General features: G+C 50.4%; 1 protein-coding gene across 12 annotated transcripts in view; it reads left to right on the top strand.

Annotated features, from left to right (window-relative positions):
• ATP2B2 (ATPase plasma membrane Ca2+ transporting 2) overlaps positions 1 to 26986 on the top strand; it is a 367475-nt gene that overhangs the window by 285790 nt on the left and 54699 nt on the right. For 7 of the 12 annotated variants that reach the window (XM_036332183.1, XM_036332175.1, XM_036332171.1 and 4 more), the window contains 7 exons: positions 8296 to 8421; positions 10053 to 10085; positions 11220 to 11279; positions 16160 to 16201; positions 16997 to 17155; positions 19963 to 20177; positions 23745 to 23987. In XM_036332183.1, the coding sequence (XP_036188076.1) occupies positions 8296 to 8421; positions 10053 to 10085; positions 11220 to 11279; positions 16160 to 16201; positions 16997 to 17155; positions 19963 to 20177; positions 23745 to 23987 (878 nt within the window). The remainder of the gene's footprint in view (positions 1 to 8295; positions 8422 to 10052; positions 10086 to 11219; positions 11280 to 16159; positions 16202 to 16996; positions 17156 to 19962; positions 20178 to 23744; positions 23988 to 26986) is intronic. The other 5 variants (XM_036332177.1, XM_036332179.1, XM_036332182.1 and 2 more) reach the window with 3 other exon arrangements.

Raw genomic sequence — 26986 nt, 5'->3', positions numbered from 1 at the left:
AGCTCTGAGCCTTTGGATGTCAAGAGACAGCAGCCACGGTCTCCTATGATGTCCTTGTGGACAAGATGGAGAAGGCTGTGCCAGAGGCCAGGAGATTTTGGCCAGTGTGTGCTGATTCTTGGATTGCGGTTATCTGGTTTCTAGTGGCCTTCCCTGGAGCTCTGTCCTGTCACAATATGGAAAGTGTGCCGTCAAGTTCACAGAGACCACCAGCCCAGGGAGCATGGCAAAAAGAAAGCAAGAGTCAGGACCCACAGAGATCACCAGAGTGCAGGCGAATTAGACGGAAGGAAATGGAGCTTGCCTGCACACAGCAGTGCTCACATTCAGAAACACAATTGCATGGGGGAAGGAGAAGCAAGTGGCTTGGCCCTGGCTCATGGGAAAAGACAGGGAGAAAGTGGCATCATTGGCCCAACAGAAAGTAATCTAACTGGGGAGAGAATTCTGTTGCAGAAGAACCATTCTAGGACAAAAGAGGCTGCCTGTAAGGTAATGAGTTCCCTGTCACTGATTGGAACTTAGGGCCACATGGCCCTCTGGCTCTGGTTCCAACCTCTGGTACCAGAGAGGCGAGCATTCTTGGGAGCAGTGGCCTGGACAGGCTGTGGGTGGGAGTGGTATAGAGAAGGCCCAAGCACTGAAGGGACACTGCATTCAGTGCCCCTTCTAGCCGTGAAAGTCACGGATTCACCACACCCTGCTCACCTTGTACCTCTGCTACAAACCCACCTGGCTCCATTCCTGTGCCCTGCCTCTGCGGAAGCTGTTCCCTCCTCCTCATGGCCCTCCTCCTCCCTTTCACATTGCTCATTTAACTTCGGCCCATCTGCGTGGGCTTACCTCCTTCACAAAGCCTGCTCTGAGCACCACCTCCGGCAGTCGCTCCCATACCACCTGGGGTCCTCATGTCAGCCTGTGACATCCACTCTGTGCACAGCCTTGTAATGTTGATTGAGTTTTTTTTCTGCACAAACTGTCTCAAATGAAATAAAGAGCAAAACCCATCCACACTCCTGCCACCCAGACAGATCTAATGGGTCTCACTTTTATGGGCTTCTTCCATCTTTGGCCATACACAGATAGAAGACACCAGGACAGACACACAGGTGGTACACTTCTATTTCGGTCCTCTCACCCGAACAGATCCAAGCAGGTGGGAGCCCAAGCCTGAGGTTCTCAGGAGGACATGCCCAGCTCCACCCCTGGGCCCTGCACACCTCAGGGCTCAGGCACTGCCTGCCAGAGTGAGGAAAGAGGCTGCATTATAGAAAGAGCAGAGTTGAGCCAGGCTGAGCCAGATCCGGGATCTGGAATGAACTCTCTGTGTGGCCTCAGGCAAGTTACTTCACTTTTATTGTCCCCTGTGAGGACAATAGGGGTGCCCTGGTGTAGGATATAGATGAAGCCCTACCTAGCATAGCGCTGGTAGGGGGATGCTCATGCTGGGTTGGTTCCCTTTCCCGTTCCTAGGATGGAACCTGGACTTGGGTGCAAAATAGTCTTGGATTCCAATCCCGACTCTGCCCCTTATTGTCTGGGAGACCCTGGACAAGCTTCTTAGCCTTTCTGAGCCTCCATTTTCTCACTTGTAAAATGGGAGCGTAACCCCAGTTCATAAGATTATGTCAAAGCATCCACTTTCCTCTCTCTCATTCATCTCAACTGTCTACCCTTGCCCTCTCTCTGGACTGCCCACCTTCTCTCCACCATCTCCTCCTCCCACCTTCGGCCTGCAGGAGCCTGCTTCCTCTAGTTGGGGGTTCCTTGAAGCTCCCTCCCCAGTGCTGTTAATTCTGGATAACTGCCATTTGGATGCTCATTTTTGCGCATGACCAGACACCTCAGACCCTGTCCCTGTGCTGGGAGGCCTTGCTGGGCCTTTTGGTCAGATGACCCTCAGGGAACACAGAGGGACCAGGATAGGGGTGCCTGCGGGGTCCTTGTGGTAGTGCAGAAGCCCCCTTGTGGTATTTGGCACACTGTGTCAGCCTAGAGCAGCAGTTCTCGACCTGTGGGTCGAGACCCCTTTGGCGGTCGAACGACCCTTTCACAGGGGTCGCCTAAGACCATCCTGCATATCAGATATTTACATTACGATTCATAACAGTAGCAACATTACAGTTATGAAGTAGCAACGAAAATAATTTTATGGTTGGGTCACAACATGAGGAACTGTATTTAAAGGGCCAGAAGGTTGAGAACCACTGGCCTAGAGGAAGGCCAAGGACACTCCAGTTCTGAGTCATTTGGCCCAGCCATGTCTGGCTTGTGATCCTGGACAGGTCACTTCATCTCTTGGAGCCTCCATGTTTGTGTCCGTACAGTGGGGAAGCCGGTGGGCACCCCCTCCCCCCACCGCGCCTACCCAACAGGGTTGTTGTAGAAACCACATGCACAGACGGATGTGACTGTCCTTTGTAAATGGTGCTGTGTGAGGTGCTATGTGAGGAATAACAGCAGCGTTTGGAGACAGAACACTCAGGTTCTAGCCCTCCATCAAGCTTTGGCTTTGACCTCTGCCCCCCAGGACCCCAGTCTCCTCATCTATTACCCAGCAGCATCTACTCTGATGTCCCCAGTGCTCCAGGCACAAAGGAAATCATAAAGGCCTGGAGCTCCTTCCCCAGGATGGCCAGGCAATCCCCAGCCCATGTCCAGTTCTTCAGACCAGGCAGAGTAGAAACAGTCAGGAATCACAGGCTCACTGGTCCCTGGGTCCAGGCATCGGGGTGGGGGCGCCAAACCAGAGCACAGCTGCTTCCAACTGCTGCCTACAGAAGTGCCCCTCAGTGCAGCTGCTGAGTTCCCTGTGCAAGGGGAGCCTCCCAATGTTTAAATGTTGGCAAGAAATCCCTATTCTTTTCAAGCCTGTGTGGATCAAGCAACAGATGGGCGGGCCCTAGAGCACAAACTCTGACCTGGGCCCATTTCTTTTGTTTTAATTTTTTATTTTAAGATAATATCAAACTTTCAGAAAACTTGCAAGAACAGCACAAAGAATGCGTACGTGCCCTTCCCTCTGATTCCACTGTGATTACCGTTCTGCCCTGTCTGCTCTCTCAGGAGCCTCCCTCTTCCTCGTCACGCACGTGATTGTCCTGGGCCCCTTCACATTTCAGTCTCTGCCCTAAGAAAAGGTATTCTCGTGTGTAACCACAGCACAGCTGTCAATTCAGGAAAGTCGACATTGATGCAGTACTGCAACCTAAGATACTGTCCATATTCATGTTTGCCTACTGTCCCCACAGCATTCTAAAACTGGGACCCGGTGCAGGGCACTGTGTGGCATTTAGGTGTCCTGCCCCTTCGGCCTCCTTTAACACGGAGCACCGTTCACGGAAGGCCAGTGGTTTTGAACCCTCCTGGGTCATGAACTCTGGTGACAGTCCCATGGAAACAGTGATCCCTCTTATGAGAAATAAATACCTAGACTTGTGACTTTGCAACTTTTCAGGGGATTTACAGACCCCTAGAGAACCTAGTTTTGTCTTGATTTGCAGCTGGGGAAACTGAGGCCCAGAGCAGGAGCGTAAGGCCCCACAGAGGGGAAGGCCAGAGAGAGACCCCAACCCTCTAGCCCCCCAGCCCTGTACTCCTGCAGCCCCCATGAGTGAGCTCTCCTCCAAGGGCCCCATGACTTCTGTTACCCAGCAGCATGGCCTGTTTGAAATGTCTTATGGTAAATTCCATCGGGAAACCAACAACTAGGTGCCATCCGTGTGGCCATGGAAGGGTCAGGGGACCAGGGTGAGGGCTCGTCCTCAAAAGCAGCAGGGTCTGGCTCCAGCAGGCCCAATAGCTCTGTCCCCTACAGGACCCCCCAGCCTCCTCCATCACCACTGGAGCCAGAGTGTTAACAGCACGAGGTTGCACAGGACATCAGCAAACCCTCTTGGGCCTGCTGCCCACCCTGCCCATGGAGTGGTAGGCCAAGCATGGAGAGCCACACCTGCCACCACTGCTGCCGCCTCCAGGAGCCTAGGACGATATCATGATGCTGGAAGGCCCAGTCTGCTGCTCGGCCCATGCTCTCTCCATTACACTACCCTGCCTCTTCTCCATGAGAGGCAGTGGGGTGTAGTGGATAGAGCATGGGTTCAAGTCCCGGCTCCATCGCTCACAGCTGTGTGACCCTGGGCAGAGAGGCCACAGGTGGGTGGAGGGGCTTGGGGGGTTGTGCTTGCACCAGAACCTACCTCACCAAGCTGTTGTGAGGGAGACAGGCTCACGGGCACTAAAGCACTTTGCCAACTGTCTAGTGCTCTGTAAGTGTGTGTTATTACTGTTAGCAACGGGGCTGGGAATCTTATAGCTTTGCTTGGTGTTTGTGCCTAGAGGCAGATGATAATCCCCAGAAATGTCTTCCCTTCTTTTTTCACATCTCTACCCCCAGAAAGAGACCTTTTGGAAGGTATGACCTCACCCCTCTTCCTGTCCAGAGAGAGGCCTGGGAAGTCAAAACTGGGAGAGCGAAGAGCAGTGGGTTCAAGCCCTACCTAACCTATGCCTCAGGTGCTGTGCAACCACAATCAGACATTTGCCTTTTCTGGGCTCAAAAGCTGCATTTTGTAAAACTAGGCCTCTCCAGCTCTGCAAACAAGGGCTCAGTATACCCCATTTGCCACTGCATGAGGCTTTGGCCCCAAGACAGCTAACACCTGGACCAGGTCAGGTGGGGGCCATTTCCTACTGCTCATAGCAAGTCTCAGGTAGAGATGAGCTTCGAGCCTGCAGTCGGGAAGGTTGTGGCCTGCCCTCTGCTACCAGGTTAAAGGTAAGGTTCCAGTGAGATAGGACAGGCTGTCCAGTTGGCAGAAGCCACAGTGTTCCCTGGCCCTGAGCTCCTTTCTCTCTCACAGACGGACAGGAGCTGGATGGCTGTCCCAGCTCCCCCACCGCTCTCCTGCCTTCCAACTCTGCCCTAGCCTTCCTGGCAAGGTGGGAAAACAGAGACTAGAGCCCCACCCTCACTCCACCCCAGCTCTGCCCTCTCAGCTGAATGTGGAGATGACCTCTTGAGGCAGCTTCCCTGCCTGTGAAATGGGAGGGAGATGATGATTACTCACAGAGGGACTGTGAGAGCCAGGAGGAGAAAGCAGCTCAGATAGTAACTGACACACAGTGAACCAGCTCAGTAAAGATTAGTTCCCTTCTTCCCTCACCCAGTGGCTCCCTGCTGAACACCAAGCAAACCCCAACTCTGCAGCCCTCACACAGGCCGCTCCATGTCCTGCTTCTCTCCCACTCCTCCCTTCATGAGCCCAGCTGATCCACTGCCGTCGCCTGTCCCACCTCCCACCTTTGCCTGGGCTGTGCCCCCTGCCAGGACACCAGGCCCTTGGATCTCTGCTGTCTTGTGCTGTATTGATCTGTGTGTCTGTCTGCTACCCCTCAAACCCAGCTGGACTGTGAGCTCCTGGAGGGCAGGGATCACAAGAGACCCTCCCTTCCAGCCCCAGAGTCTAACACAGAGTTGGCACTCCACCATATCTGTCCATCAAATGAAAAGTGTGGCCTGGCAGGAGGCTTCACGTTTGGTCATCTATCCACACAAGGCTCTGATGGCCCCATCTTAACTGAGATCCAAACTTTCCAAGATGTAGCCTTTTAATGGAGGCTGCCCTACCCCGGCCAGGGATGGCCCTCGTCTCCAGGAACCAGGGGACCCAGACTTCATCACTGAGAGGTGAGACCTAAGCCAGGCCTCCCCATTTTTCAGAGAACAAAGAGAGGAGAGGGCTGGCCTCAGGCCACACAGCAAATCAGAAGCAAACACCAGTCTGGTTCCCAGGTCCCCTACTCCTTAGCCCAGGGCTCACTTCACCCACCCCCACCACGTTTATATATCCCGAAGGGCTCCATGGGAGCTTCAATGAGGTGGGAGCTGCAGGATAGTGCCCAAGAGACCACGGACAGTGAAGTCTTGGTGCAAGGCCCTGCGGGGCCCCCACACCCAAAGGGTTCTCACCTTAGCCCCTACCCAAAGACCCTGTAGTTTTCCTTTGAGATATTTAGTCATCCAACCTTTTATTTGAATGCCTGTGGTTCTGCCATTACAGCCACAGGCTTTGGGGTTAAGCATTGCCCTCTGTAGAGGATCCTGGAACTGGGGTGCGACAGTGTAGGGGGAGTGACCTGGTACACTCAATTCTTCCTCTGGCAGAAGGGGCAGCCAAGCCCTGAGGTCCTTGTAGGAGAGAGATCCTGGTAGAAGAGAAGGAACTGAGGGGAGGAAGTTTCGGATGGGAGGTAGGGGAAGAGCATTCAGTAACTGTGAGCAAAGGGGGTGGGGGACTGGACACAAGGCCCAGTGAGCTATGCACACTCCCAAGGCAGAGGCCACGGGGTAGGAATCAGTGGTCAAGGGCCAGAAGAAGGCCGGGGACTAAAACAGGGGGTACTGACCGAATTTGGACTTTAGGGCATTTTGGAGGGTGTCTGAGCTGGGGGACAGTGGTCAGAGCTGAAGCTGGGGCACAGAACGAGGGAGGGCCAGAAGGAGAGGTTGATGTCCCAGCTACTGCTGGGGCCTGGAGGACCACCTGGGGCTCATCTGAGGCTGGGCAGGGGGCTGTGCCTTCATGTTGTCCCCTGAGTTATGGCCAGAGGTCACCTCCCTGGCTTCCTCCTCCTTCCTCCCTCCTCCCTGCCTCCCAGTGCAAAGCCGCCAGCTCCCTGCAGTGATGGGAGTGATTAGATTAGAAGGTGATTTTGGGGTCTGATTATCTTGGGTGGAAATTGGCCCCCTGTGTCTTTTTCCATCCCACCTAGAGCTGGGGAGGTGGGGAGCAGTATTTCCATTGCCACCCAGGCAGAACAGACTTTCACAAATGTGTTTAAGACCAGGGTGCGAAAACCTTGTTTCCGGGAGGGACAGATGACAAAGAAGATAGTCTCTATCCACTTCAGACAGGAAAGTTCAAAGCCTGGCTCTGCCCCTCACCAGCTGTGACCCTGGGCAAGCAACTTCTCCCTGAGCCTCAGTGTCCTCCTCCATAAACTGAGGGTCAGTGTGAGGACTCAGAAATGACTGCTGTGAGGGGCTTAGCACACTGCCTGCACAGAGCAGGTGTCCTCCAGAAGGTAGTGCCGGTATCGGCAGTGCTGTCTGCACTCTGAATGCATGAAGTGTGTTCCTCCCTCACCTTTAAAGATCTACAATGACCCCACCCCCACATGACCTCTCTGGGCCTCAGTTTCCTTATCTGTCTAACACTGCTGGCATTTAACAACCCCTGCTGACAGCCCACACACAAGCTGAGCTGGTGCACCACAAAGCATTTTAGCAGCAAGTCATCATATTATCCAGGGACCCGTTACTGGGCCCTGGTTCTCCCTCTTTGTGCTTCTTAGGGGCTAGTTAGGTTGCAGGGTCTGCCTGTGAGAGAGAGACACCAGGCCTGGGATGGTTGGCCTAGAATCAGTGTCCAAGCTCATCATGTGCCACCCCTACTCGGAATTATACTTTCAAATGCATAAAGCAAAATATTCTGGGTGACAAAGGAATACAGTGAGATTGAAGTAATTAAAGTAATAAAATGCATGGTATAGTGATGCATGGGTTTCTTCATTAGCACAGTGCATAACAAGATCAGCAGTCAGTTTAATAACTGCCTTATTTGTAAAATAAGGGTGAGTATCATGATATCTGCAACAGCTGCCAAGCAATATGAAAAAAAACTGTGATTCTTGTAACATGTATGATGGTGTTGGGGTTTGTTGCCTACATTCATAATGGGAGGAAATGCTACATTTCAGCTAGATGTTTGTAAAACTAAAGATGTCATTATTTTCACCCAATTTTACAGAGTCCTGAGTTCTTTTACCAGATCTTTAAAGAGAGGGTGGTGTCCACTTTAAGAAGTCCTGTAAAGGTCTTAGTTGGCATTTCTTTGCTGGTTATAGAATTAATCAAAATGAGGTCTCATTCTAGATAAATCAATAAGAAAAAGAGAGAGTGGTCCCTGCTTGGCCTGTAAGGTTGAGGGAGGAGACGCGAAAGAGAGATAGAGGCAGAAGGGAATCTCCAAGAGAGCATGGCAGGTGATAGGCCTGAGCTGTCTGGAGGCCTAAGAACTGAGGTATAGCAGTATCTGAGCCCCAAGCCCATCACAGTGCTGTCCCAAAGTGAAATCATCCTAAAAGGTTCATAGTTTGAACCTTGACTATGGGCAGTACCCTTGGACCTCAGCAGACAAATTGCCAGCAGATTCTGGATGGAATTCCTTCCACTCTTTTGGGGAGGGGACTTGGTTCGTGCAATGGTAACTTGGATTCCATTCCCTTCTCCAGGGACCCATGTGATGGAGGGCTCTGGACGGATGGTGGTGACCGCTGTGGGTGTGAACTCTCAGACTGGCATTATCTTTACCTTGCTGGGAGCCGGTGGTGAGGAGGAAGAGAAGAAAGACAAGAAAGGTAAGCCCAACCCCCTTGTGGACCAGGAGAGGAGCTCTTAAGGCCACTTTTTTGTTGTTGAATCATTCACTCCACAAAATAGTTATTGAGTGCCTTTTATGTCCATGCCCTGTGCCAACAGCCACATCCTGCATCCTCAAGGCCCTGCTCATGCCAGGAGGGTTCTGTCTGTTCCATCTCCAGGGTCTTGTCCCAGTCTCTGTCTTGTCCAGTCATGTCATAGAAGCCCCTCCTTCTCCACCACTGGACCAGGCCAAGGATGCTGAGGATTTGTTGAGTCTCCAGCCTGAGGTGTAACTTGGTCCCATCTGCACCCCTCTCATCAAGTAGAAATCCCTACCTGGGAATATTTCTCCACTCTTCTCAACTCCACTGAGCAGAGTGGCAAACCCATTCATCATAGATTCTCTCCCAGATATGGGCAGAGAAGCTTCTAGGGAAGGTGGTTCCAAGTCAACTACTATGAGCCCCTCTCAGATGCCCCTGTCACTGCCACCTCACCTAGGTTCTGGCTCCTCCTCCCCCTGAAAACAAGTCCTTCTTCCCGGGGCCCTCCTCAGAGCACCAGGCTAGCAGCCTGGGCTACAGGTGCCTCTCAGAGGAGAAGAAGAATGCTTAGAAGACATAAGAGCCCAGGCCTCTAGCCCTGGCATGGCAGGCTCCTCACCCAACACTCACACTTGGTCAGAACAGCTCCCTCTCACATCTTTAGTCTTTTGTCTTGTCTCCTTCCCCAAACTCCAGAGGAGGGTCCCCAACACCCAGACTTTCTGAAGTCCAAGAGAAGGAGATGGTAGCAGGTGACCTGTCCTTGGGCTTTAGGGGCAGCCCTGCTACCTCCAGTTCTCAAAGGTCAACCAGGCACAGAGCCTGGATGACAATCAAAAGTTATTTGTCCCCAAGGGTGAAACTCATTTCCTAGTAGGGTTCCCTTAAGATTATGGCTTCCTCACCAATAGGGATAATGGAACTAAGGTGTGATCTGTGAAATCCATATCTGGAGAGCAAAAGGAGAGCTCAAGTTGAAACTGAGAACAAAGTCCTGGCCAAGAGGCCCAGAGCATGTCAGAACAGTGTCCATACAATGGCATAGAAGCTGGCCTGCTGTGGCCCCAGGTTACAGGCAGTTAGGTAGATGTGGGCAGCTGGACAGGATGCAGCAACCTTTGACTATTTCCTTGGCCTCACTGGGGCCTGGGTTAGGGGCAGAAGCTCCTACAGGCCACACCCGTGTTTTTTAAAATGCCAGTAGGAAGACAGGCCTCTCCTGCCCCAAAGCACAGGACAGAGTCTCTCACTCAACATTTACTTACACTCCAACGAAATGAGGGCATCGGTGTAGAGGGAAGAGGTGGGAAGTGGAGGCAACATGGCAGAGGAAGATGGGTACGGGCTTGCACCTTACATCCTCGTGAGCAGCACAGCTAGGGCTGGGCCCTCAGCACTGCCATCCCTCCATCAGGGACATTGCTTAAAGCCTGATAACTGTGAGTCCCCATGTCCAGATGACCTTGGTCATGCCAGGATGTGTGTGTGTGTGTGTGTGTGTGTGTGTGTGTGTGTGTGTGATTGTACACAGATGAGGCTGTGTGCTTCTCCTTCATTAATATGTCTCAAAAATCATCACACAGGTGTGAAGAAGGGGGATGGCCTTCAGCTACCAGGTACAGTAAGACACCCTTCAGGGTAGATGGGGCTTTTAGAAATAGCAACAGCCTTTGACCACTGAGCCTGGGCCCTAGACACCAGCACACAGCTGGAGGAGGCTCCCTGACTGCAGGGGCACTGCCAGACCCTCAGCTGTGCCCCCAGGTGATGGCAGTCCCACAGGAAAATCCAGCACCTCATTCTACCTACTTGATCCTCCAGTGCATCATCCTGTGGGCCAATGCCAATGGCATCACCAATGTCTCCACCTGGGCTTCAGCCCCACACACATACATTCAGGGGCCCGTCACCATGGGACCCCCCACAATCCTGCTCCCCTGCATATCCCCACAGAGCCTGGCTGGCTGCCCCTAACCCATGGTGTGTTCACTCCACCCAGCAGTCTCTTCCCTCTCCTTCCCACAGAACCGGTTACCCCACCCCAAGAAAAAAAACAACATGAGTGAATTTGACCATCTTGTATCATCTTTTAATTTCTAAATTAAGGGAAACTCGCTAGGACCTTCAAACAGAATGTGACATGTTTGATTTCACCTTTTAAATGATGGGGACTGCTGATTAGGAAGGAGGAGGTGGCCATGGGTGGTGACCTGAGCTAAGGACGTGAATCCTGCTAAGTCACAGCCCTCAACAGATGTTTTGCTAGAACAAGGGATGGTGATCATAGCAATACCCATTCGGAATGGCCAGGGCCACAGTGCACCAGTTGTTGAATGTCTTGAATTGACTCAGTACCATTGGCCCCTCTGATGGGAAGCCAGAACCCCTCTCCTCATAGAACTCTAACGGGGATCCCTACCTGATTGGTTGAGCCAACTGGGTGCATCTGTCTAGACCTCACCACAGAACAGTGCCATCCCGCCTAACCACATTGATCATATTCCATGTTTTATTTCAATGACCCTCCATGCCTGAGTTTTTCCCCCCTGACTTCTGTGGCATCTCTATGAGAACATTTCACCCCCACCCCTGAATTTGAGTTTCTTGATCTCCAACAGAGATTTTCTTTGAAAACTATAGTCATGTTACTTGCCACAAGTTGGTTCATGTCTTTATTGTTGTTGCTGTTCTGCATTGTTGCTTTTCTCCATTGTGACACACTGCATTTTCCATCCCTCCCACCCCCGCAGCGGCCGATGGTGCGGCAGGTTCAAATGCTGCAGATAGTGCAAATGCCAGCCTAGTCAATGGTACGTCTCCCGTGGCAAGCTCTCGGTCTCGGGTGGATGGGCGTCTTCTCCTCCACCCCCAACTTTGGGCTGGCCTCTCCCTATTCTGGACCCGCACAGATCTTGGATGTGCATGGACAGCTCTGGGACAGTCGTCCTCTCACATGGGGTAGGCGCTTAAGAGAGAAGCCACCACCGGGAATCAGCTCCATGCCCCCTTGCGGCACCAAAATGGCACTGGCTCCTGTGGGGCCTTTGACCCCCAGTAGAGCTCTGAAGAGGAACATGACTTTGGCTTCAGATTTGGCCCAAAGAAGCAACGTCCCACCTGTGTGGCCCTCTCCTAAGTACGTTCCTGGCCCCCGCTTTGGGAAGAAAGCCTGGGGTCAGGACCTGGGCTGAAGCTGGCGTCTGGGTCCTCAGTGAAGGCTCCAGTCCTCAACTCTAAAATGACCTCGAGGCTGGGGGATCCAGGCCAAGTTTCAGCTCTTTGGCCCCACCCCATAGCATGGCTGAGCCACCAATAGACATTTCTTCCTCTTCTCTTTCATGGAGCGAATGGGCAAGGGGTTCGCTTGGGCTCAGGCCTGGTCTGTCCCTCAGATGTGGACTGGTGTTTCTTGCTGTTGCCTGTGCTGGAGCATTTGTCCTGGGTCTGTGCATTCTGACTGGCCCCCTCGGGGAGGGAGCTGCCACTGTAGCTGATCTGCGTCTTATCTCCTCGCACACAGGCAGGGAGGAGTTCCATGCACTTGCCTCCAAGCCTTTAGATGTCTTATGTCTCTACCCTCTCATCTTCAGAGCGGTGAAGCTTCTATTACTCAGACAAGTTCCTTGTTCCCAAATTAGGTAGCAAGAGAGTCGCCAAGGCTGTTTCTGAACTGCTGAGAGCTGTTAGGGCTCAGTCATGAAGCCAGTGCCCCAGCATCGCTGCATACCAGGCTGTGGGTTTCTTATCCATTGTATCATTTACTCCTCACCACTCCTGGAAAACATGGAGATCTTGTCCCACCTCATCTTGCCCCAGACCAAAAATGGAAGCACTTCATAGATGTCAGGGGCTGGGCAAGACACTTCTGCAAGCAGCGCCTTGCCAAGAAGGGCTAATTTGGGTGTGGGTCTATTTCAGGAGCAGGAGGAGAATGGAAGACAGCTTGGGTTGTGGGAGGTGTCATTCGTCAGGGAGGGGTGGTGAGGGATGACAGAGAGAAACGTAGGCAAACCCAAAGCCTAGGAGGGAAGGAAACAGGATGTGGCATCCTGCCTCCCCCAGGGTAATGAGCCTGCATCTGGGCTGGCCGGTTCCTAAAAAAGGGCACCTTCACTTCCAAACTATAGCAGAAACTCCAAGTACCCCAAGAAAAACTGCAGGAAAGATGGGGAACTGACATTTCTCCACCACGTAGGCACTTTGCAAGCATTTTATGCTTGCCATCTTATTTAACCCTCATGACAACCCTATGATACAGAGTTTATTATCCCACTTTAAAGATGAGGAAACTGAGGCTCAAGGAGATCAAGACCCTAGCCCAAGGTCACAGACCTAGAAAGTAACATTGCTGGGATTTGAACCCAGGCCTGGCTGGCTCTAAAGTGTGTGTTACTCTGCTGGATCCAGAATTTCCCGATGGAGTGTGTCTTGAAACTTCACGAGGATATTAAGAGATCTTTCCCCCCAAGAAAAAGATCCTGTGGTCAAAGATGTTTAAGAACCTCTGGATAGAACTGGTGTCTTCCCTGGTGGCAGGACTCCTCACTGCCTTGAGTATGCTGGTGTGTAGTGGCGAGTTACAGAGCCATGCAGGAGTTCCCAGTCTGATTTGGCTGGAGGACATTTTCTGACTGAATCTGTGGGATTGTTATGCCTGCATAATATACTTTGGGAAACAGTGCTCTAAGCCATTAAAATGCGATCAGAGGAACAGAAGGCTGGACATCTCCTAGAAGCTTGTTAGAAATGCATAATCTTAGGCCCCACCCCAGACCTACTGAATGAAAACCTGCATTCTGTCAAGCTCTCCAGGCTCTGAGAGAGTCCATAGAGGTTGAGAGGTGAGGGGCTGAGGCGTGGTGAGTGAGAGGATTACTGTCCCTTCTCCCTCTCTCCTCTGAGCCAAATCAGGATAGAAAACAAATTAGAGATAGAAAACAAATTCAGTGGCAGTATTCCCCCTGCCTTTACTATCCCAAACCCCATCCCAACTGAAAGATGGTTGGGCACCATTCATCTTGGAGGCTTATGACTGCCATTATTCTTTTATTTTTTTATGATTATAAATATAATCACTGTTTAATACATCTCTTATAATCGTGATTAATAATACATTACTCTTAACTCCAGACATTTACAAGACACTTTGAAATTGTTGCATTTCACAGAGAAAGAAATGGAGAAGCTGGGAAGAGGTCTCCTCATTAATGGTCTGTCTCCCCATGAGTCAAGTCACCTCTCCATGAATCCTCCACATCCATGCTTTTCACACCCATGTCCCCGATGATACTTGAAGAGAACAGACCCATTTGGCAAAACTGCATCTGGCATCGGATGCAGAGGAGCCTCCTAGTCTCCACCCAGTTCCTATCTTGGGTCCTGTCCTATATCCCAGCTCTCCTGAAACACAATCCATCCCACACGGGGCCAGAGCTGGCTGTCCCGCCACAATTCAGGACCAGGCAAGCCCCCGTTTAGCTGAGGAGAACCCCAGAAAGTCCTTTGCTTCTGAGAAACCAGGCCATCTGCACCAGAGCACACCCAGAACACAACTCCCTTCCTCAAGCATATGCATTGCTGATTATTTTTCTGGCCACGTGGTGACTGTGGAAATAAAAGAGGAAATTGCTAGCTTAGTTAATGGGCACACGCATGGACTATTGCCCCCGATAATATGCAATACAAATAAAGGCCCCTTTGTGCCATCTAAAAGCAACTACTGAAGCAGAGTCCTCTGGTGCCCAGTTCATAAAGTTATGTTTTAAAATAAAAGTAATTGTGTAGTTCATTTCTGTTTGCTCTGAAAAGGCCTTTTTCTTATTTTGTTTCTTAATTTTGTAGAAAGAATTTTACAATAGAGCAACAGGGCCTTTCTCTTTGATCCCAGCTGGGCCACTGAGCCTTTGCTGTGAGAGGCAGTGGAAAGAGGGGGAGTGGGGTTGAGGTCCGTGAAGGCCACTGTCCCTCCCCCCAAGTCCCTACAATGGGGTGTGGTGATGGTGATGACACTGTTGATGGAACTAATAACATAGCCCAGGATGTTCTATTTGAGGGCTGCCTCTAAACCTTCCCTGGTCTCAGTTTCCTCATCTGTAAAATGAGCAAGAAAAGCCCGCCTTGCAGGGTGTCAGGGAGACTGATGGGAGATGACACTTGCACACTGCAAAAGGCTGAATGGGCCAGTGATTGTTACTAAGGCCCTTTTATGTTCTGGGGGGGAGGGGTGAACCTTGCACCCCCATTTTACAGAGGTAGGAGCAGAGGCTGGGAGAGGAACGTCACACAGCCAGTTGATGTCAAACGGGGGCTTCGGGAGCCCAGTCCCCCAGTGCCACCTCAGTGCCCCTCCCCTGGGCTCAGAGGGCTGAGAGGTGGCTGTGTTCTCCCCGACTGGGTGGAAACATGCACACACTTTGGAGCCAGCTCTCCATTTACCCACTGAGACCCGGGCAGGCCTCAGTTTCTCATCTGTAAGTGGGTATAAGTATAGGGCGTCCTTGTAGAGATGTGGTGAGGACTAGATGACATCATGGAGGTCATGTATGCGCCTGGCACATGGTGCGTTCTTTCGGAACGTGAGCTATGGGACTCGCCTTTGCAGCAAATGTCCTGGGGTAGCTGACCTCCTTAGACTCCTCCAGAGGTGGTGAGGTCTGCATGCAAAGTTCTGGGCGAACTTAGTGGGCAGGCCTGGGGGAGAGGGTGTCCCTCTCCGCAGTGCCAACGGGTGAAGGCAGGTGTCTCAGCCACCAGATAGGAGCCTCCGGTTTCTCCCACTTGCCAACACAGCCTACACCTCTGGCTGTGGACAGGGCCTCCCAGGCAGCCCTGATTAAGGGGTGGGAAGCTCTAGACTCAGCCTTTCTCCAGCACTAGGCAACATCAGACCCTGGTATGCAGGGCCAGGGGTGGGGCACTCACGGGAGCCCACCAACCCGACCTTTCCTATCTAACATTGTCTGAGCTGGTCAACCTCAGAATGAAGAGCACACATCCAAACAGAAAGGAGGTTGGCAGCTTCCCCTGGGAGCTGGGGTACTCCCACCAAGGCCCCTGGACACACTTGGGGTACCTCAGAGCCCACCCTTTGCATGGGTTGCTCTCTGTCAGGCTGGGCATGGGGTTGTCCATGCTGTGGTTTCACATCCCTTCAGAAGGAAAAGGAGAAAATAGTATTATTTCTTCTGGAGCCAGGAACCAAGGAATACATTAACCAAACTCTTCCCCATGTCCCATTCTAGCCTCTCTCTCTCTCTCTCTCTCTCTCTCTCTCTCTCTCTCTCTCTCTCTCTCTCTCTCATTTTCCTTTGCCTCCTCTTAGCCCACAAAAAGCACCAAGCAAATTACTCATGGGTACCTGAGAACTCTCACTCCTCTGCTTCCTGCAAGCCAACCCTGGTCCCTTTTACCCTCAAGACTGTCCTTTAATCTGTAAGATGCCTAGAGCCAAAATAATTCCCACAGAAACACTCTCTCCAAGCCCCCAGAGAATCAAGACAGACCTGCAGCCAACGCGCTGGCAGGTTTGTTCTTGTCTCTGAGGCATCCCCAGTATCCTGTGTGGAGGGATGGAGTCGGCTTGGCCCTTCCTCCATCTGTGACATGAATGTCCGTGGCCCTGTGGCATCTTTGTGATGACCGACGTGTGTTGTCTGTTCTCTGTTGTCTGTTAAAATTCTTTGTCGTGTAGGTAAAATGCAGGATGGCACTGTGGACACCAGCCAGAGCAAAGGTAACCCTTTTGTATTAACCGGGTCCTGTGGTCCCTGCGGCCCCTCCCCACCGGTTCTGAGGCCTACGCCAGAGGCAGATGCAGCTGCAACTATGGGTGCCTGACGTCTTTGGGGGGTATAGCCATGATTCACGTGGCACCAGGCCAAATGGAGACATCACCTGGTGAGGATGGGACACCTGCAAGCCAGCTTCTCCCAGCCTTTGAGCTGTGCTGCCCGTTTAGCTGAAAAATTGAAGCTGATTGTTTGAGATCCTTAGGGGATAAGGAGTAGGACCTCAGGCCACTAGTTAGTCCTGATCTGAATGAGGAGAGGGCTTGGCACCCATGGATGGGCACACTCTCTTTTACCTTTTAAGTCTCCTTTTTGGTCCCTGCTATCCCAACGACATGGCCTAAGGACCACTGGGTAAAGCCCAAGCCTATGGCTTGTTTGAATGTGGGAAAAACTGACAGGTCATTGGGAGAAGGCCCAGAGGAGCCTCCAGCCCACTCCTGCTGGGAGTCCAGGGTAGAGCCTTGTCATTCGCTGCTGTGTCCTGGATTCCAGGCCCCAGGCAGGCTGTGGCCCTGGTTGCAGTGTCTCTGGCTAGAAGAGACAGGACACCACCCCCATCTCAGGGCTTCTGTGCCGGCCATGCAGGGGCCCAGGCAGGGAAGTGGGTATCTCACCACACTCCCCCAGGCAGGCAGGGTGGGGGCCAGCATCCCCACCCTGCAGGCTGACCTGTGTGTGTGCATGTCTGTGTGTCTGTACGTGTCTGTGTGTACACATGTGTGCTCTGCCACCTGCAGCCAAACAGCAGGATGGGGCCGCCGCCATGGAGATGCAGCCCCTCAAGAGTGCTGAGGGCGGTGATGCTGACGACAAGAAGAAGGCCAACATGCACAAGAAGGAGAAGTCGGTGCTCCAGGGCAAGCTCACCAAGCTGGCTGTGCAGATCGGCAAGGCGGGTGAGTGTGCAGGATGCGAGGGGGGACACACAGTAGGACCCCAAGCAGGGCCCTGCTCCAGTCTGGGCCTCAGTTGCCTCATCTGTAAAGTGGTAGATTGCATGAGATGGTCCCTGAGACATACCCTTCTCCATCACAGCAACCAATCTGTGCCCTTACACAGTAGGTGCTCAGTTAGCACTTAGAGAGAAGAGTGAAGCTGAAAGCCTGAGTTGTGGGGCACATGGCCTGTGTTCTTGTCCAGCTAAGGTTGTGAGAACTTAGGCAACTAACTTCCCCTAGCTCTGAACTCCTGCCTCCTGGTCTGTGAAATTGGGATGCCCAGTGGTCCCTACTTCACTGGTCGCTATGAGGATTAAAGGAGATTATGCACAGAGTGTTTAGCACTTGGTGGGTGTGGTGACTAGAGAGGGGGCAGGTCCTACAGGGCCTGGAGTTTGCAGGCGTTATCCTGAGGGCAGTGGTAGCCATGGAAGAGGTTTGACTAGGGGATGGCAGGGATGCATTTTGGACTCTATAATGAGCACCCCAGCTGCAGTGCACAGGAAAGATTGAAGAAGTTGGGAGCAGTGCCAGGATCCCCAGCACAACAAGCTGGGCTTCCCAGCTGAGTTGGTAGCTGCAGGTGAAAGCTGGTGACAGCCCCTCTGGCCCAGGAAGCTGAGCCCAGCTGCAAGGTGAGCCCTGCCCATCTGACATGGCCTTGGACTCCCCTTCTGGGTAAGGACGTAGCAAACACCAAGGCCTCCCCACCTGGCTGCTTGCTCCTCCATGGCTGTCTCCCTGCTCTAATTATAGGCACCACAGTGTGGAGAAGGGAGGCAAATTACAGGCTTGGCTGTCTATATTTAAATTCGGGGTCCTGGTGACAGCTCCCGGTTGCCGGGAGCTTGGCTTCCCGCCCCTGGCGACTGTCAGACAGGGATAGAGCAGGCTCTGAGGCTCCGCAGCTGGAGGGGGTGGGGAACAATGGGCACAGAGATTTCCTCCATCCCCACCATGGAGACTCCCAGGAAACATGGCACTGCCACTGCAGGGCAGGGCAAAGCGGGGAGAACATTGTGGCTTTCAAAGTCCGCCCTCATCTCCCTCCCCTCCTTGGCCCTGCCAAGGATGGAGTTCAGAGTAGAGCACCTCTGGGTTTGCATCTCACCTCTGCTTCTCTCTTGCGTTAAATCCCCTGAAAGCAGAGCTGAAGCTGGGTGGGCTTGGGATTTGGAGAGGGGGTGCACACAGGTGAGACCTGTAAAAAGTAAAGGACGAGATAGGGCCAAGGAAGAAGCCAGATACAGCTGAGGTTTCGGGGGGGAAATCCCAGTCTCCACCTGCTCCATGGGGAACGCTGGAGCAGAGGACCTCTGCAGGGTCTGCTCCACCTTGTAGCAAGGGGTAGGTGGTGTTGGACCCCCCAAATCAGCTGTTGGATATTGGTCATCCAGTTGGAGTGGAGTGCATTCCCAGGCACTTCCTGAGAAGGAGGCTCCAACACCCAAGGGCAATTCTCCTCTGGCAGAGGCACCTGCACAGCAGCTAACGCACAGGAACTGGCAAAAAGGATCGCAGGGGATCCCAGCAGGCAGCCACCTGCATTTGCTAATTCTACCGTGCCTCCCTGGCTGTGGCCTTGGGCAAGTCACATCCCCTCAGTTTTCTACTGTTTCCTCTGTCAGGAACTCTCTTCACCCAGGTCCTCACCTGACTGCTCCTTCTCATCGTTCACCTGTCTGCTCATCTATCACCTCCTCCAGGAAGTCTTCTCTGGCCACCATCTCCAAACATTTCCTTGTGGTCTTTTGTAGTTTGGGGGTTTTTTTTGAGGGGGTGGGGTATGGGGGTTGGTTTTGGGGTAAAACCACTTAATAATCTATCCTCTTAACCAGTTTTGAAGTGTACAACGCCACATTGTCACTACAGGCACCATGTCGTACAGCAGGGCTCTAGAACGCACTCCTCTTGCATAACTGAAACTTTATACCCCCTGAAAAACAACCCCTGCTTCCCCTCTCCCCGCAGCCTTCTGTTCTCTGCTGCGAGGAGTTTGCCTGTTTTAGGTTCCTCATGCACGTCCTCCTCTGTCTGCCTTACTTCACTCAGCAGCATGTCCTCCAGATCCATCCATGTTGTCACAAACGGCAGGAGTTCCTTCTTTTCAGGGTTGACTAATATTCCATCGTAGGTATGCACCACATTTCCCTGCTCTTCATCCGTCAGTGGGCAGTTAGGTTGTTTTCTTATCTTCGGCCCCTGTCAGGATCTAGCATGTCATCTGGAGTCTTCTCCACAGCATTATCCGTCTCTGAATTGTCTTGTTCATGTTTGTTTCCCGTCTGCCTTCACCTCTAGACTGTCAGCTTCCCAAGGGCAGGGACTCTGTCTGCTCTACTGCCGTGTCCCTAGTGCCTGAATGCATGAGTCAATACGTGGCACTGACTGCACATCATTATTGTGTGAGAGCACCATCCACGCAGCTCGATTTATCACGTGGTCACTCAGCACACATTTCTTGAGCGCCTACTATGTGTCGGGCACTGTCCTAGGCACTTTACATGCAGTGATCACATTTGATCCTTACAAAGCCATGTGAAATAAATATGCATCCCCATTGTATAGAGGAGCAGCTGAGGCTCTGGGAGGGTCAAGGACTTGCCCCAGGCCGCAAAGCAAGTAAGTGGCAGAGCTGGGATGTGAGCTAGGCTTGGCCTGACCCCAGAGCCCTTTTGGCCAAGGGTGCGGTCCACCGCTCACTTCCCAGGGCCCCCGACCCCCAGGACCGCCCCTGATCAGGTCCCTCCCACCCCGTGTTGCAGGCCTGGTGATGTCGGCCATCACGGTGATCATCCTGGTGCTCTACTTCACCGTGGACACCTTCGTGGTCAACAAGAAGCCATGGCTGCCCGAGTGCACGCCCGTCTACGTGCAGTACTTCGTCAAGTTCTTCATCATTGGTGTGACGGTGCTGGTGGTGGCCGTGCCCGAGGGGCTCCCTCTAGCCGTCACCATCTCGCTGGCCTACTCTGTGAAGGTGAGCTGTGGGGAGCAGGACCATCCAACTGGGGGTCTGTGGGGTGCCCAGGGGCCATCGCTGGGGTTGAGAGAAGAGCTAAGAAGAAGGGAATGGACACATGGGAAGCTCACAGAGAAGATGTAAATGGGCACCCAAACTCACCTGCCTTCAGGGGCCTGTGGCAAACTAGAGAGCCACACCCTAGCTAAAGGGACAACCGTTATTTAGCCCAGCCAGTGTCACCTTGTGGGGACACAGGCCCAGTGTTGCCAGATCTTTACCTTTTTTTTTTTTCCAAGAGAAGCCAGAAATCTGGACTTACTATAAACACTCCTTATTTTTAAACATTGACAATCAATGCAACTTTAAACAAAAAATAAAATGCAGACATTACTGTGCAGGCCCAAATCCATCACACCCAGAAGTCCGGCCGTCACAGGCACGGGGCCCACCATAGCCTTAGTGCGTACATGACTACTAATCTCAGTGGTCATTTCCTACAGTTTGAAAGAAATAAGACTAAAACAAAAAGGACGTCTGACTTTAGGAAAGGCCCCTCCTCTCGGGAGTTGGGCTGAAAATACAAGGTTTTAAAAGCAGTTCAATGAGGGCACCTTCCTAAATGCTGCCCTGATGGCACAGCCCCACCACCCCTGCCCCCAGGCCTATGGCCATCTTCACAGCCTGAGCGCTGAACTGAGCAGGCTAGTATCCCCGTGGGCACTGCACGCCCAGCCCTCCGAGGGCACCTCCAGCCTGGCTCACCCCCAGGTCCTCACACCCTGCACTCATCCTCTCTCCTTTTCACGCTGCAGGCGGAGGGCTGCACTCCCCTTTCCCAGGGCCCCCATGCCAGGGTGACCCTGCAAGGGTGGAGGCCTGAGCGTGTTGATAAGTAAGGCATTTGCTCTGAGACATTGGCAGAGCCACCGGAGGCACGGCGAGCGTCAGTTTCCAAGCTGGAATTTGGGCTGGGCTCGCCGATGTAATTTCATACAGAAAAGAGATCTCAAGGCAGGTGCCAGAAAGTGGCAGCGCGGTGTAAAGGATACTGCCCTTATCGCCTCCCTGTTTTCGGGCTCTCCGAGAAACTCCATCCCACAAACCAGAGCCCAAACAGGTCACAACACGATGCCCAAGGGCCAGGCCCCTGGAGATGAAGGTGCTCACACAGCCAGGAGACAGGACCCTCACAGGAGCCAGCTGAGCTCGGGTGGAAGGGGTGGGATCTCCTTGAAAGTCCTACGGAGTTGCTTTGGGGGAATTATGCACAGACATTTTTAGGCCGCCGCACCTTCTGCAGTTTGTATCTCTGGCACCTGGTGCCTTTAGCCATCTTAGATAATGTTACTTATACAGTCGCTTGATAGACTTAGGACAGCACCCCAACCCAGGAAAAGCACACTCTCCCTTCTCTGAGCCTGGACTTACCCCCCTGGACTTACCTCAAAAGAAAAGAGATGACCACTTACATCAGCGCTGTCTAAGAGAGATCTAGTGTAAGCTGCAGGTGTGATTTTAAATTTCCGAGTAGCCACGTTAAAAAGAAAATTTTTAAAGAAACAGGCAAAATTAATTTTAATAACATAATTTACTTAACTTCATATGTCCAAATTATTATCAAGCCAACATGTAATCAATATAATGAGTTATTGCTTGAGATATATTTTACTTTTTTCACAATAAGTGTTCAAAGTTATATGTGTATTTTAGACCTACAGCACATTTCAGACCAGCCGCATTTCCAGTGCCCAGTAGCCACATGTGGCTACTGTATTGGACAGCACGGGCCTAGGCCTTTTTAAGCCCAGCAGACAAACCTTCCTCAGCGAGTACAGATGGGCACAAGCCCGCTCGAGGGCCAGGGTCCTGGAGATGGAATGATCCAGCTCGGAGGTTAAACAGAGCTAGGCTCAGATCCCAGCTCGAACCCTCACTAGGTGTGTGCGCGTGGTCACGTCACTCGGCCATGTCTTCTTCAATTGCCAAGAATCCTCCCAGGTTTCACGGATTCTTATAACATCAGGCAAGAAAATAAGTGCAGAAGAACTTTGCAAACTGTAAAGTGTGTTGCAAATTCAAACTGCTGTAGGTCATCCATTCAACATACTTTTATTGTTACAGTTACCACAGGTTACAGTAAGAGACACTGCAGTAGTTACATAATCCCACCAGTACTCATCTCGGCCTCTGGTTTCCACACTGGGCGGAGGCCCCGACGCCAGGATGACCCTGCAAGGGTGGAGGCCTGAGCATGTTGATAAGTAAGGCATTCGCTCTGAGACATTGTCATTAAAGGTATTCTAGTTGCGCTCTCTTTTTACCCCTCTTATAAAGAGTTACAATGAGGAGAAAGAATAAAAGAAATCAAATTCCTAGTTCCTGGCAAGAACTACAGCTGATTCAGCAGCTTTTACTCCAGCAACATTTCATGTCCCTCCTTGCCTTTTGGTCACTGTGATGGAGGGCCTGCATGAAGCAGGATGGTTCCTAGAGAATTACTTTATTTGCATTACTTGCTTGAGAACCTGGAAGAAGCTAGGAGTGTGAACCTGGGAAGAGAGAAAGAGAGGTGAATACATTAGAAAATTAATAATAATATGTATAGTAGGATTCTGTTTTTGTTATGAATTTTTTAAAAAAAGGATGTTGATGTGTGGGGTGTATCAGTTATGAGTGGTAGCATTATGGCTGATTTGTGTGTGTTTTTATGTGTCTATAATTTTTAAAAATTTGTGATTTTTATCATGCAGATTACAGCGTGTATTTCTTATAGAAAAAATAAAATCTATAGATTTTTTTTAAAAAGACAATAAAAATCTCCTATAGGTCTACCACCCAAAGATAATGACACTAATATTTTTATATTTTTCCAGATATTGTCCTATATCTATAAACACATATATCCCCCAAGTGTATTTACTTTTGGTGAAACCAAAGTGACAGTGAAAACCAGGCACAAGTTAAAGGTGGTACATTTGAGAAAATTCATAATGAATAAAAAATAGTTATATTAGGGTGTAAGAGAAAAATATTTGTAGTAATCAGAGAGGGACCCAATCTTAATTTATCCTTATCCTTATTTTTCCATAAAGAATGTATATTACTTCTGTATTTGAAATTAATAGAATCAATTAATCAACTTATTTTTTTAATCCTCACCCAAGGACATGCTTTTATTGATTTTAGAGACCTAGGAAAAGAGGGGAGGGAGGGAGGGGAGAGAGAGGGAGGGAAGGATGAAGAGAAACATACATCAATGTGAGAGTGAAACATCAATCGGCTGCCTTGACTAGGAATCAAACCCACAACCTTTCAATGTATGAGAGGACGCTCCAACCAACTGAGCCAGACTGGCCAGGGCAATCAGTTCTTTTAAATGGCTCAGCTAATAAAAGGGAGGAAAGGGTGGCGCACACAAAGGAGCCCAGGTGTCAGAGGCTGTAGAAACCAGGATCCTTTGCATGTGCAAAAGCAAAGGGACAGACTATGGCAGCCTTCCTCTTTTACTACATGTTCACCCAGTGCCCCCCACACCCCATTTCCCTCTTCTCACTGTCACCCTCTCACATGCCCCTCCCCCAGAAAATGATGAAGGACAACAACCTGGTACGCCACCTGGATGCCTGTGAGACCATGGGCAATGCCACGGCCATCTGCTCAGACAAGACGGGCACGCTGACCACCAATCGCATGACGGTAGTGCAGGCCTACCTTGGTGATGTCCACTATAAGGAGATCCCGGACCCCAGCTCCATCAATGCCAAGACCATGGAGCTGCTGGTCAACGCCATCGCCATCAACAGCGCCTACACCACCAAGATTCTGGTAAGTGGTATAGTCTCCACTATAGAGAGCCATCTCCATGGGGGATGCAGAGGTACTGGGCAGGTTCAGCACCATGTTTCATATTTTTTTAATCCTGCTGATGTATTTTCAGGTGATCAGATATTAAGTGACTTGATTCTCTTTGACTTAGTTTTTATGTTTGTATGACCAAAAACACAGGGTGGGGCAAAAGGAAGTTTGCAGTTGTGAGTACATGAAACACAGGGTTTATTCTTGTATTATGTATTAATTAGTGTATTATTTTCCATACAAACAACTGTAAACCTACTTTTGCCCCACCCTGTGTATATATATATTTAATTGTCATTTTTATGACAGAGTGTGTGTTTATTTTTATAAATTTATTGGAGTGCCATTGGTTAATAAAACTATATAGATTTCAAGTGTATAATTCTAAAATACATCATCTGTATATTGTATTGTGTGTTCACCACCCAAAGTCACATCTCCTTCCATCATCATTTATTCCCCTTTATTGTCTTTTTAAAATCCTGTCATTGCCCACCCCCTAAAAGAACCGTTTTAAAAAAACGTTTTTTATTAGTCAGCTTTGCTACCTAACAAACTACTCCAAGACTTCCTGGCCCAGATCAAAACTATATTTAGCAAACAATTCTCTGAGTCAGCAATTCTAACTGGGCTTAGCTGGGTGGTTCTTCTGGTCTCGGTGGGGCTAATCTTGGCAGGACTGGAGGCTGATGAGAATGGCTCCTGCTGGGTGGCTTGTCTCTGCTCTTTGTGATCGGTCCCACCTCCTCCAGGCTTGTCTGTTGTTAAATAATATAGATTCAACTGAGAAAATTTTAAATATCTTACTGGCTTATTGAATGGTTCATGAATCGGGCAGTATTCCATCTAGCAAATAGAAAGGAGCTCTGAGGAGCTGTACAAAATGGAAGGCTTTTATAGGTAAAGGGGGGAAAGAGTGGGATTGTTTCAGGCGTAGGTAACCTACTTTGGGGTTCAGAAGGGAGCTATCAGATGAATTCCCTCACTGGTGCTGACCAGGAAATTCCAGATTGATTGGTTAAGATTAAATTCCTGGGAGAGGCTGAAACTGCCATTAGGTTAGGCATAAAGTATTGGTTTGGTGATGTGGATTTAGCACAAAGGACTCCATTTCTGGCTTCTTACCTCTTTTCTAACAATTCCTCCTTTCAACCAGACTCTCAGCTTAACTGAGAGAAGTGATAAAACTTTAGGGCATTAACCACTCTCAGCTACCACTTCGTATTTCTCACAGCTTTTACTGACCCTCTGTGTGATTCAAAGGGCATGACTGAATTTCTGTGATATTCAGGCCACAACTTCAGATTCACAATTTTGAAAGTCAGTCACTCTCGTCATTCCTTTTCTGGTGATCCAGTCTTAGGAAGATCATCTGCTTGGTTAGTGGCTGCAAACATGCACTTAAAGCTTTTGAGAGACTACAATATGCCAGGGAGACTACTCTGACTATGATAAACAGGGTAATTCCCAGTATCTAGAGTGCACTTTGGAGCCATGGTCCCCAAGATCTAAAACAATTAAAATCAAATGAGTCAAAGGAATTCCCTACTGAAGGTGTCACCTTTTTAAGCCGAGTAGCCTGCTCAGTGGTCTGATGTAATTGTGTTTCAACTTCCTCAGAAGTGTTAATCCAGGTGCAATAGGTGGTGTTGGCCACAGTTTATAGACACCTTCCTGCTCAGCTAAAAGCTGATAAGGAGACTATCATCAGGAACAACTTTGGCCAGAGAGTCTAGGGTTTTTCTTGGGTAGCTATCACCTTAGCAGTGGATTCTGCAGTATCCTCAAGAGTTTAGGAGAGGTTTCTAATCGTAACCTCATTTATATTTACTCCTAACCAGGGAAGTAGAGCTGTCCCAAAGGAAGTGAACCCTGAGTTATGAATGCCTTCTGGTAGGGCCTTTCTAACTCAACAATGCAAATTCAGTGGAGTTGACCCACGAGGTGTCCCACTTTGTTGTGTAAACAGTTAGGGGCTTAATTAGATAACCTAAGAAGTGCTAGCCAGTTGTGTGCCAGCCATTTAAGCATTCGTAGGCCCAAGGAAAATGATGACTGCCACAGACAGAGATAAAGCCTGTCAGGGCACAAACCACTTCCACTTCCTAATGGACTCATTCGCAGGGATTGTTATACTTGCCTGTTCAAGCCAGGGGTCACTTAAGTTTTCAGGGTGTTCTGGAAGTAAATCTCCTAGCAGGAAATAAAAAGATGTTTCAAATTCCAGAGGTTACCCCTCTTAGCAATGTCCTGGGAGATATGGATTATGGAGTTATCTTTCCAGGCCAATGCCAGAGTAAAGGAATGAAAGAGAAGAGAGGGTTTCATGCTTCAAGTATGAAGTCTTGACCCAGCCTCTTCGGAGGCAACAGTCTACATGGATGTCAGCTAATTCTCTTCCTAATCAATTTGATGTGGAGTCACCAGCATTTGTGCAGGACCAGATGTCAGGTGGAGCCTTCTTCAGCTGTGAGATGTGTTTACAAGGCTCGAGGCCCTGAGGTCAGCCTGCAATCTGGATAGTGAGGAGGACCTGGTGTAGTCCCTTCCCAGAAGATTTAAGGGCAGTATTTGTTCTTAGTGATTCCAAATCAGAGGGTGGGAGAAAATTGGAAACATTAGTTTGGATACAGGTAGCCAAATTTGTTTAGAAAACTAGCAGAATTTAAGGTCCAATCCAGTTTATAAGCATATAACAAAACCTCAAAGACAATTGTCTTAACTTGGTTGGTGGCAAGAATTAGAATCTAATACAGACAAAGATGCAAAAATTTTTCTCCCTACAATTATCCCATTTCTCTTTTCCAAATATAATCACAGCAAAACTAATTTGTTTGCATTAGACTTGGCCTGATTATTTACATAAGTGCAGCAAGAATAGTGGTTGCTTTGCTGGAATCTTGTAAGCAAGGTACCAAGGCCAATTTTTCCAAGGGGATTTATTGGCCTTAAAATCATCTGGTCAGCCC

Source organism: Myotis myotis, unplaced genomic scaffold (assembly GCF_014108235.1).
Source record: "Myotis myotis isolate mMyoMyo1 unplaced genomic scaffold, mMyoMyo1.p scaffold_m19_p_13, whole genome shotgun sequence".
Classification (NCBI taxonomy): domain Eukaryota; kingdom Metazoa; phylum Chordata; class Mammalia; order Chiroptera; family Vespertilionidae; genus Myotis; species Myotis myotis.
This window is presented reverse-complemented; position numbering and strand designations above follow the sequence as displayed.